At 40.3% G+C, this 12,048-nt stretch overlaps 1 protein-coding gene across 1 annotated transcript; it reads right to left on the minus strand.

Moving 5' to 3' along the window:
• Window positions 1-2,585: 2,585 nt before the first annotated feature.
• On the minus strand, window positions 2,586-11,782 carry strip1 (striatin interacting protein 1). Its single transcript, XM_053315261.1, has 20 exons — window positions 11,669-11,782; window positions 10,135-10,204; window positions 9,920-9,994; window positions 9,682-9,816; window positions 9,476-9,596; window positions 9,162-9,337; window positions 8,938-9,065; window positions 8,632-8,814; window positions 7,636-7,856; window positions 7,456-7,521; window positions 7,264-7,327; window positions 7,069-7,140; window positions 6,591-6,665; window positions 5,540-5,637; window positions 4,950-5,076; window positions 4,716-4,816; window positions 4,538-4,604; window positions 4,331-4,435; window positions 3,896-4,100; window positions 2,586-3,797 (listed from the first exon to the last, which is right to left on the minus strand). Exons 1-20 carry the CDS (start codon window positions 11,777-11,779, stop codon window positions 3,550-3,552), a joined length of 2,448 nt encoding a protein of 815 aa, XP_053171236.1. The 5' UTR covers window positions 11,780-11,782; the 3' UTR covers window positions 2,586-3,549.
• Between the last annotated feature and the right edge of the window lie 266 nt (window positions 11,783-12,048).

The raw sequence follows: 12,048 nt of genomic DNA on the forward strand, positions 1-12,048 counted from the left end.
TTGAAGACAAGGGGGTATTGGTCACAAGACCCCGCAGCAGCACAGTTTATTAATGATCCTGGCTGCTTGTGGGTAAAAGCTATGGAGCATTCTGCTGGATTTGGTTGGTCCTGGAGACTCTGTGAACACAGCATTGATAGTTGACCTCCAGCAGGAAGGGGAGTGGAACACCAATTATGTTTCATTGTCTTCACAATCCTGTTGAGATAATGTTTGGACAAAATGCTTTCAATGGTGCCTCTGCAAACGGTGGTGAGGGCTGGAATGGGGAGATCTGCATTTTTAAGTTTTCAAAGGGTTTTTTTAACAATGGCCAAGGAGGTACTGGTTGAGGTCAGGTCATCCATCAGGTGCACTCCTAAGAACTTGATGCTACTGACCATATGCTATTACCTGTTGTCCCTCCTGAAGTCGAACACCATCTCCTTTGTTTTTTTTACATTGAAGGAGAGATTATGGGATCTACACGAGGCCGTGAGTTGCTCCACCTCCATCCTGCATGCAGATTCATCACTATTGCTGACAAGACTCTCTACGGTTGTATCAATTGCAAACCTGATGATGTGGTTGGTGTTGAAACTAGCAGTTCAGTCATGCGTTAGCTAGGTGAACAGCAGGGGGCTCAGGATGCAGCCTGCAAACATAATCATTAACAGAAGAGAAATGTTCCTGTGTATCCAGGTCAACAGAATATCAGAATTTAACTGCATGTAGCTTGCTTGGCCATGTACAATCATCATGTACAACTGTTTGCTGTACAACCCAGTGACCTAACTGCCCCTCTAGCCTCCAGAAATTATGCAACCACCCCAAAGAATTATGATCAGTACGTAGCACAAACTCCTTGCCCAACAGGTAATGTTTGAAGTGTTTAGTAAAGGTTTCCATGCTAAAAAGCTCTTTCTTTGTGGTAGCAGATTTACATTCTTGCTGAGTAATCACCCTGCTGGCAAATGCAGCAAATCCTTCGTTGCGTGGAGTATTTGTTTCAGCTTATCTGCTGCCTCCTGCTGTAAGTGGAGTGGGACCCTTCGTGGAGGTAATTTGACAGGCTTAGCATCAACTATATCAATTTCATGCATCATCAATGAGTCATGCTCAAGTTTGTCTCACAAAAAATGAGAAATTGTGGTAGCCATTTTTACTGCCTGTTTTTTGCGGTGGGGGACCCTTGTCCCCACCCCACACTGACTCAAGAGACTATCAACTGTCTAGGGTTATAAAGTCTCTTTTCCTTCCTCAATACACTTCCTTACTTCATCTATCTCTATATCAGTAAAGAGAGCACCCACTTTCATGCCCTTCTTCAGTGTTGAAGCATCATTAATCACATGAATGACCCATAGTGCCCCCCCTTTCTACTTCACAATCCACATGGGCTACCAATAAGTCACAGGGCTGGGAGTGTTTCCAACATCTCTCTGCGTAGTCCCCCCCATGTGCTTTGGACCATGCCTGAAATGATAACCTCATTCTGTGGTGGTACCACTGTATCAGACTGAACAACAACAGAGACCAACCACATTCAGGACATATGTGGGGCAGGTTGTTGCTCTCTTCCTGATTCCAGTAGTCCTGAATGCACTGCATGCAGAAGTTGTGTCCACAGGGAATAGTCGCAGGATTCCTGAGAACTTGGCTGCAGATTCGACAGCAGAGGTTATTCATCCTCAGAGGGACGTGAAACTCTGCCATGTTTGTGAGGAGAAGGGCGGGATGTTGCAAGTTTTGTTTCCTTCCCTGCTCAAGTGACGCAGTAGTCTTGCATGTGTGGTTTCCTGATATGGAGATGGGTGTGGCTGAAATATTTGAACTGATTTCAAAGGGGAGGGAGCTGAAGTCATGGTAGGATGGAATTATTGGGGGGGCGGGGGAGGGGCGGAGCTTGGTAGTGTTTTTGTTTTCCAAGTTTTAAAACATTATTACTTGTTTATGGTATCCAAAATAAAGTGCATTTTTACACACATATTCTCCTCAGCACTTTCTCACACCATCTCTGAAGTAGATCTGGGCATCCAACCTTAAAATGTTTTAAGTAATAATGAAAATGTGTTGACATTATCAAACCAAAAGTTTGCAGTGGATGCTTTGGCATATCTACTTTGTTTAGTTGATCAGAAATGTCCTGATTTAAATCAGTTTTGCTAGAAACTGTGAATCTCTTGAATAGATGTGTGGATGAGTAGGTTTCTATGTTGAAGGGTTTTGACATGTTGCTTCCTTGTGGTGATGTGAAATTTGTGCCCTTGAGCAATGTACATACTTTGATATGTGTCACGTACATATTCAGGAAGTTCACCTTGAAAATCATTTTATCTTTGTAGTCCAAATTAGAAGAACAAACACACATATCATAGAGTTCAAAGGGCTTGTCATGTGACCAATTTAGTTTAATAATAATATTAGGAAAAAGATGAATATAAACAGCATTACTTGACAAGGATTATAAAATCTGTCATGTATCTGAATGTGTTTTCTTGAGGTCTCTGGACATAAAAATGCACGCCTATGAAATTGTTCTTATTAATGAGTCCCAAAATACAATAAAATTCAAATATTTATTATCTCGTTAATAGGAAGGGGGGAAAAAACGCTCCAGGAATGACAGTATCTATTTTATTATAGTATTTAATTCACTGTAAAACAAAGAAAAAAACATGATAAATAAGTTCCACAATTTGCAAGTCTTTCCCATTTCTTTAACCTTTTATAATATAACAAAAAAGACGATGAAAAGTAGAAAAAAAAAGGAGGGTAAAGATGTTCAGGATGGAAATTAAATTGAAATGATATTGCAAATGCAGAGGAGCAACAAAGGATAAGTTGGGGAAGGAATATTTCACCCCATACAAGAAATAACCATCAAATAGTACATGTTTCTATTTGTACATAGAGAAATAACTACAAAAAACCCACTCATTCCTTTCATTTCTCTGAAAAGCTCATGAGATGAACCCAAGGAATGTTATATTTATTTCAACACCTTAAATGTGCTCACACACACCTCTGAGTCTTTACATTTACAAATGTATTCTAAATAAATCTCTTTAAAATTAGGAGTGAATGTACTGTCACGTAGTGCTTTGTGGTGAGAGTTACCGACCTAACAGGTAAGAGGCACAACCACGAGATGGAAATGTGAGGGTTGAGTTCAAGTCTACAAACAGAACATATTTCATAAATGTAAATCATGTTACTTCATTGAAAACTGTGGGTGGCATTAGTGTGGGAAAAGTCTCAAAGAACCTAAATACAAAAGGATGATGTTTTTTTTTGCTAACAAGAGGATTGAAATCACAATAATGCTAAATTTCTTCAAGGCAACAGTTCATCACATAAAGCGTTTGTTTGGAGCCCCGATCAAACTGTAAAATCACGTTGCTCCAGGCTGATAATTAAAATCCATCCGACGTCTTCATTCTGTATAGGACTCGTGACATAATACTTCGATCAGAGTTTGATCAGCGAGTGCACTGTTGGTGGTTTGTCTGAACTCCTGATTTTTTTGTTTTTCCATCAAAGAACGAACACGTTGAGAGTTGCTGGTTCTCACTGTAGCAGTTCCTCCCACGAAATAGGTTTGGAGAAGACCTCGCGCTCCAGCCAGAGGTCGTAGTTCATTTGGAAGTCCTCTGGCAGGTCCACCCGCTGTCCCAGAACACTCTGCAGACAGTTGTCCACAGGCAGGAAGTCCGGATTACTGTGGGTCTTGTCGTAGCGGCGGCTGTTGAAGCGTTCGATGTTGGCACGCAGAGCACACTCCTCTGCCTGGAAGTCCCAGGGACGAGCATCCAGATCTGCTCCAAAAACATAAACAAGCCAATTATATTTAGTGCATAAGAGTATAAATACAACTCAGTGGGTGTCCAACTATCCTGACTTTGATTTTACCCACCGTTTCCGTAAGCCCAGTCATCGTTGAGCCGATGTCGCACCTTCTGGTAGATGGCGGACATGGTCTTCATGTTGCTCTTCCTCCACTGGCGTCCCAGGTATTTGGTTTGCACTTTGAGAAGTTTGAGGACATAGAGCTGCATCATGGCCTGCTTGACCTTCAGTGCCCTCTTCAGGATGGGAGCTGACTTAAACACCACCAGCATCTGGGTGAGAAAACATTAATGCCGTGAGCTAATATACCGTAATGGTCCAAATATAAGACCTTATATTCAGGTCAATGGAGGGTTATCTTTTTTTTCCAGCCACAGCGACGTCAGCTTGTTGGTTTGGTCCAGACTGAAATATCACATAACTATAGAAAGGATTGCCATGAAATTTTCGATCCATGATTTCTCTGCTGCAGTAAATGCTATTTGATGAGTCGGGCTCTCACCATCGTTCTGGAGTGTTTCCACTTGGTTAGTTTGTTGAGGATCCTCAGCAGGTTAATGCAGGAAAACAGATTCCTCCAGCAAAACTGATTGTTGTCACCTGCTTCCTGTTAACAGACAAAATATCAAACACAAAACATCATTATTATTATCTTCTATATCTGTGGCGAAACCAACAACTATAAAATGACAGAAATGAGAAAACGCACCAAACTTTCTGCAGTTAACTCAGGGAGCTCGTGCACCACACAGTGAGGAAAGTCGAGTACTGAGATGCTGTTGGGGAAAAAAGAAATCGAAAGCAATGAAATAATGGCAATTTAAGTATTGTTCATGACCTTTCGTGTAAATGGGAGTCGTGTTCTTTAAAGAGATGCTGAAAAGTACCTATTTTTAGCTGTGATGTACGACATGATGTTCTGGTTAAAGAACTTGAGAATGAGCGGGATGCAATTGGCAAACACCAGATGTTGAGCCATGTACTCAAACTGTGAAAACAAGCACATAAAGACAAATTTGATCATTTAATAAGAATGACGGGATGACTACAACATAATTTTAACATTTGAGAAAATCACTGATACGCAGAATTGGGGTCTCATAAGTGTGTGATGTACTTACCTGGTAGATGTGGTTCAGTTTGAAGTGTTTCAGAAGCAGCAGCAGGATGGCAGAGATCGCCTTCACGATAATCTCTTTGTGGCGATTGACATCAACACCAAGTTTCATGCTTTGCAACACTGTAGTCCTGCAGAGAGACACATAATCCATCAGTCACCTCTTCAGGTTCTACAGAGTCCCTTACCTTTTACCCTCTTTAATATCTTTCACATGTAGATTGAGTTAAAATACTTTTTACACCCTACTAACCTATTCTCTTACTAATACACAATCTTGGATTATTCCTTGATCTTGTTACGTGCCTGCACTGCCAAAATGTACCTACGGCATCACTCCTACTGGGTTTTAGAAGACCTTTTAAAATACAATAATCTGCTCACAAACCACATCAAAATAACCACAGCTCTTGTTACACAAATAATCTAAACTAAATTCCAGTAACAGTGTCTGTATACTTATATTAACTAAAAAAAGAGTAGCAGATAGTTATTCTTTTCCACTTTAGAAAGAAATGCCACTGTAATAATGTTACAAAAGTGAGGATGATGAGATGACAAAACTGTTGAACCTCTGAGAGGCATGTCACTTACGGCATCTCCTCCGGCAGCACGTCTGCCAGGATGTTGATGGAATCTGTCTTGGCTTTGGAGGTCGGAGCTGCTGCGAGTAGGATCTTCAGCAGAGCAATCTGACATCCAGAGAGACACACAGACAAGTCATTTATACAACATCCTGACTACGAAGCTTACAGTGACAGTTGGCATTAGTAATTTATTCAACAGTGACTGTTTACATACAAATACTGATCAGTGCAGAGGGGCTGTAGATTCTTTTATATGAGCTCTGTCATTTGTGCTGCTTCAATGGAAATTTGTGTGATTGTGCGACCAAAAATGTGACAATATTTGTAAGCTTTACAAATAAAAATGTATAAAAGGCTATTATTTTGAAGATGTGCTTAAGGGTCCTTTCTTCCTTCTCTGTTGGGCGTGACGCAATTACCCCCAGTGTAGTAGTTAGCCACGCAGCCTACAGCTGAGCCGACTGACTTTTTTGACACCTTGCTACACCTGTGGGGACTTCCTTTGTATTTCGCCTGGGATTAAGGTTGTTTTTTGTTTGGAGGCACCTTTATTTGGACACTCTGAGTGTTAAGTGGATGAAAGAAGACATCTCCCTGTCATTATTCTTGTGTCCTTACCGACCCAGCATCTTGTTTACTGTATAAACCCTAAATGGACTAGCATTAACCCTTACCTCATTTACAAAAATAAACAATGTTTATTGCTCAGTTATTGAAAAAAATAACTGCTTAGGTCACAAAGTGGTCAGAGTAGAGCTCTCAGAGCTTAGGTCAGAGTGTAATGTGAACACACTAATGCAATTTATTTCAGTGGACCACAGCTAACAGCTTCCCTCCCTTCCCTTTCTCTTTATTGAGCTGAATTTAGACTTGTGTAATAGTCTAAATTCAGCTCAATAAAGAGAAAGGGAAGGGAGGGAAGTTCCTTTCAGGAGCCATTCACATGAACCTTTACTTGTTAAAGGTATGTCAAAGTGTAAATTATAAATACAGTGTTAAATAAATGCTACTGTAATGTAAACCTTTCTTGAAACTACCCAAGCCCAAAAAGCACTAACCATATATTGAGGTAAACTGGGCAGAATTCCCTGATAGAGCAGCTCAGTGGAGCACATCTCCACTTCCTCTTCACCCTGAGAACAGAAAAGCAGAAAATCAAAACATAGAAAAAAATGTCACCATGACATTTAGAGACAGTTTGTTCTCACAGACACAAGGCGTTTCCGCCAACAGGAGAGTAAAAGCTTCACCACATCCTACTCATCCACCCGCACATCACATAGTGCCAATATGTTAGAAAGTAAAAGTCCTTTTTCTAGTTTAACAATTGTCTTATTCATACCCAAACAAAAAAGCTTGTAAGAGCACAATAGCTCAACATTTTTGTCATGTCTGCAGGTTAAAACTGTCCATCTGAAGATACATACTATTACATATTATTATTATTACATAAAATACATAATATTCAGATATAATGAAGTTCTGTCATGGTCAACAGTTTTTTTATTAATGTAAATGACTTTTGTTTCCACTTACCCCAGACAGAGGGGTTTTCTGAAACTCCTCCTCCTTTGAAATCTGAATCTCAGCTATGGAGACATACTTATGCTGCAAAGAAGATGAAAACTTCATATGAGAAAATCCTGCAGCACTTTAACTTTTAGGATTCTTAACACATTCTCTACATAAAGAAAACAATGGAATGAATGACAGTGAATGGTGACACAATACCTGCTTTAACGTCTTGATGCTCTCATGAATTGGCCTGGGCAAGCCGACAACTGTATCTGTATCACTGCCAGACATGCACAAGAATAACCATGTTTAAATTCATTATTTCAGCACACATAATATTGCGTTACTGCACATATAAAACAGAAGCATAAGGTAAGATTTGTTACAACCAATGAAAAGAAAACTTACTTTCCAAGTGTGTAACCAATAAATTTACTTCTACTTGATTCCAAGAAATTTTCAATGTCCTTTTCCCTGTTGGGACAGAGACCAGAATGTCAAAACCACAGAGGCATAATTGCGATAGCTTTCAAAAGATACGTAGCCATTATTTTCTGTTTCTAACCAACCAGTAAAACTGAACAGTACCTGACTTTAGGAGCCCACGGCAGGCCTTTGGGGAAGGACACCCTCTCTGATGGCGGGTGAGGAATAGGCGGAGGCATCACTTCATCCCTTTCTAGTGGGAAAGTCTCTGCCTCTATAGAGTTGTCATTGTCGTCATTGTCATCTTCATCCTCACGAGCATCATCGGCCTTGTAGGGGTCCTTTTCATTGAATGCATCCAGATTGTCCTGTTTAATCAGCGCCTTCATGAGGGGAAAAAAACAAAGATATCATGTAATGGACACGTAGGACACCAGACTTAGAATTACGACTCAGGAGATCTGGCTAGAAGCACCTCTAACCTTTGGGGTAATAAATTGAGAGGCTGACAAGCTCTCTCTTGGATAAACAAAAAACCCATCAACATTCAATCAAGAGGTCAGAAAGGACAAGAGGTATATAAAAAGTGAAATAAGCCAGACCCCTGGGTATCGCCAGGTCTTCATCAGATGAAAGGACTTATTGCAGACAACCATTTGACTGTCACGAATAGCAAAGAAATACACAGACATGAACTAACTTTCTACACCATGGACTAGGTTTCATACACTCATGTAGAAACCTTTCCCTTTCTCCAGCAAAAACCTGAGAACTCCCTTTTGAATAATAATCCTCTATTTAAATGAAGCAGTTAAAAGTCTTACAGAATTCAAAGTATTGTTACTATAAAGAAAAGCCTGATACAGACTGGAATATAGTGTCATGTTTCCATCACGCTACGTTGAACTTCATGCAAATTTAGTAAAAGCAGTTGGCTTAAAAATGTTTTTACTTTTAAAGCTGTGTGTATCAACTCTGTGAGTCACAGTACAGCTAAGGTGGATACATTCAAGAATCCTTTGATTACATTAGGGTTTCAGTGTTATACTAACTAGGTTACTGATGATATACTGATGATATACTTAGTCATGGCAACAGTACCATTGTAGCTGGTTTAACCCACAATATATTTGGTCAGAGAGCAACAGTACTTTCTACCTTGTGTTCACGGCGCGCCCGTTTTTGTTGCTGCTCTATGAGATCGGACGCAGATGCAGGAGGAGAAGCGGCCCTCATGCTGCGTATCACTCGGATGCTGTCCTCTGGAAGCGGGGGAAGGCCCAGCTCCTCACGCTTATGAACCTTTATGCTTTGGAGTTGCTCAAACCCTCCGAGTGTGAACTGAAACAGAGACAAGGAGGATTTTAAGGTCTCTAAACTCCAGAGGTAACTTTGCTGAAAGAGAATCTAATACAAGACCAGAATATTTGTAAATAGTCATAGCAGACATTTTCTGTCTCTCACCAGTATGCTCTTCCACAACAGCAATAACACCTTCTTCATTGGGAAGTGGGGGGCATGACCGCTGCAGAACTTGGTAACCATACCAAAGAGCATGACCGAAATGGGCTCATTGTTAAACAGCGGAGCTCCTGGATTCGAGAAGCAGTGTAAAAAATGGTTTACATGGCAGGTTTTGTGCATTTGTGTGACATGAATGCAACGTTTGACTGTCTGATTAAATTTACCCAGTTCTGCTCTAACGGTATCCCTGATGACTCTCCACTCAGGCCTGTCAGCTGGGTCCTCCTGCTGGATCGTTTCAACCATCAGGTACATTATGTTAAGCAGCACCCTGAGATCTGTGCTATCAGCAAGGGAGATGGCCGGTTTCCTGACAGCACTGCTACATGCAGCACTATTACTGAGGGAGATAAAAATTCATATTTGTCATTATTAAAATTTGACATCAGAAAAATTGTTAACTGTTAATTGTTTTATTGTTTGTTTTTTAATATCTTAAATTAAGCTTTTGAACTATAACAAATCTATGAGGACGTACTCAATCTCCATGTTGAGCAGTTCAACCAGAGCAGTGAACGTCCCCACATCCAGCAGCAGGAAGATGTTGTATCTCATCCAGTGCTGCACCTCCGCCTCTGAGATGCACTCGCCAAAGGTTCCTGGAGAGAAACAGACTCATTAGACGTCAGCCAAAAATAACCTCTTTGATCAATGCTGATCCAGTTTAACGTGATGTGGACTGACCCTGAGCCATGTATAGAATTGCCCTGGCAACCTTCAACCTCTTCTCCCGGGCAATCATCTCCAGCCCGTCCAACAGGCGCATGGCATGAGCTCTGTGCTGAGCTGCATCGAGCTCCGTCCATTTCTTATCAGACACTAAGACACAGCAGAAGTGGATATAGTAAACATCACCGTAATCAGCTTAGACATAATTGTTTATGATCAATTCAAAAAAATCAAGATATGTTTAACTACATACCCTGTGCTCTGAATTCCTCCTCAAAGCATTTCCTATTAAGAGCAAACTCAGGTCCTTCAGTATAACTGTAAAGCTCTGTAACATACATAAAGAATATATATAAATAAATACTCTATATACATTATATGTTGCAAACTCTGAAAACTTTAAGTTCAGAGAGACAAGAGAAGTCAGGAAATGTCCATGATGACGAAAGGTGACAACTATCCACGTACCTGAAAGCTCTGCAGCCCACTTGTCTGTATCTGCATATTCAAACTCGAGGTCTGGAGACTCAGATAGCCCCTGTGAAACAACACATCACATTTAGTACATTTAGTACCATTGTAATTAGAGAAGTCATTATTTTTGAGTAATTCAACTGTCCACCTACAAACTTCACTGATTAGACAGATATGTGCTACCAAATCACACCTTCTGAGTATTTAACTATGTTTCCCTTAGTTTAAACTTTAAAGGGTCAGTTGACTCAAATTTCAATTAACATCATATTTCTCATTTGCTCCAATGTGTATCTGGCATTGTGATAATCTATAAACATGGCTATTAACTTACATGGGTACTACTTTTAACAGTAGAGATGGTGGATTACCTGCACATTATTTCTAGAAGGATGTATTGCTGGTGACTTGCTTCCTTTTATATCTATATTTTCTATTCCATTCTATATTTAAAATGATAACATAACCCATCTTGAACTGGTTAGAAAACTAGTATTTTTAAACAAGTAACCTTCGCAAATCATCAGCTGTCATGCTGGAAAACTCATTGGCATAATTTTTCTTTGTAGATAGATGGGAGCTTGTTGTGGAAATTGCTGCCTTGATCATATAATTGTGTGCTTCAGCTGTGTATCTGTGGCATTTAGTAGATGAAGGACAACTATTAAGTGTGTGCTTCTCTTAAAAAACAGGAGAGCAACATGTACCCGAGAGACAAAGCTGAGTGTTAATGTGTTAAGAAGGTCGCAGTTACACACAGTAGGAACTGATAACCTGAGTACCATCATCTACTACCTGAGAGCACCATCACAGTGATGGTGAAAAGGAGAAAATATGTTCATGATGTACTAAGAGAGTGTAAACTGGACAAGTGGTCAGCTGTACAAAAGTTGTGATATCATTACATGGAGATTATGTGTACTAAATATTGAAGGTTTTGGTCACACACATTCAAATTAAGTGTAGCAGATGATGCACAGCTGACCACTAAGGGAGTGTCTGCTTGTATTAATATGAGCTTGTAACTTTGAGCCCCTTTGCTGCGGTCACACATACAGGTGTTAAAAACTAAAGCCAGCTGATCTGCTGCATACCGACTCTCTGGCATTTAATGTCCTTTCTCACTTTACAAAGACAGACTGTTCTTTCAGCTGCTATGACAAGCTCCGTAGTAGTTAAGGTAGCGTTATGAAGTGACAGTCAGATACAATCAGAAGAAAAGTCAGTCTTCTGTCAGCTCAGTCTGGCCTTTGACGAGCTAACTAACATTAGCCTATGCTAAGCTATACTGCTTTTTGGGCATTAGCTCGATAAAACAGGATTGGAAGTGGTCCGCTGAGCAACTGTGGGGACATTAATTCAGTGAAGCTAATTTTCTGGAGGTAAGTTTACGTTGAGTTCGAGTCGTGTTTCAAATTATAGTGAAGCGAACGTTAGCCTGGCAGAGCTAGCTAACGGTGCTCGAAAGCAGAAAATCTCCGTCTGTTCATGGCTCGCTGAAATAAATCAAACACTTCTCTCTACGTACCTCTGAGTCTTTTCTTGGGTTGCGGGTAAATTCACCCCTGCTTTTATTAGGCAGCATAGCTCTCTGTTTATTGTTTACAGGTAGCCCTCCACCGTTTCCACCGACGTCCATAATGTTTTTAGCCGCAGTGTCTTCTCGCGAGATGAGACCTGGTCTGCGAGAACATAGGAGTCTAATCCATTGAACTCATTGAACTAGAGTCATGTTCTCTACTTCTTAAAGGATAGGGTCACAATTTGTTTGTTTGTTTTTCATTTTGTGCAATAATGTATTTAAGTTTATCTGCAGCTTTAGCAGTCATATAAAGTGGACATCTGCAACACTCGTTTTTTTAATCATTAAATTCCCTCTGTGTTTCCTCAGTATTTCTCTGATGAGCT

The sequence above is a fragment of the Scomber japonicus genome, chromosome 3 (genome assembly GCF_027409825.1).
Source record: "Scomber japonicus isolate fScoJap1 chromosome 3, fScoJap1.pri, whole genome shotgun sequence".
NCBI lineage: Eukaryota > Metazoa > Chordata > Actinopteri > Scombriformes > Scombridae > Scomber > Scomber japonicus.

Coding starts and splice junctions, on each gene's coding strand:
- strip1 (XM_053315261.1), bottom strand. CDS start 11,779: ATGGACGTCGGTGGAAACGGTGGAGGGCTACCTGTAAACAATAAACAG. Junction 9,597..9,681: donor AATTCTATACATGGCTCAGG/GTCAGTCCACAT, acceptor GTTTCTCTCCAG/GAACCTTTGGCGAGTGCATC. Junction 7,522..7,635: donor CCGTGGGCTCCTAAAGTCAG/GTACTGTTCAGT, acceptor CTGTCCCAACAG/GGAAAAGGACATTGAAAATT.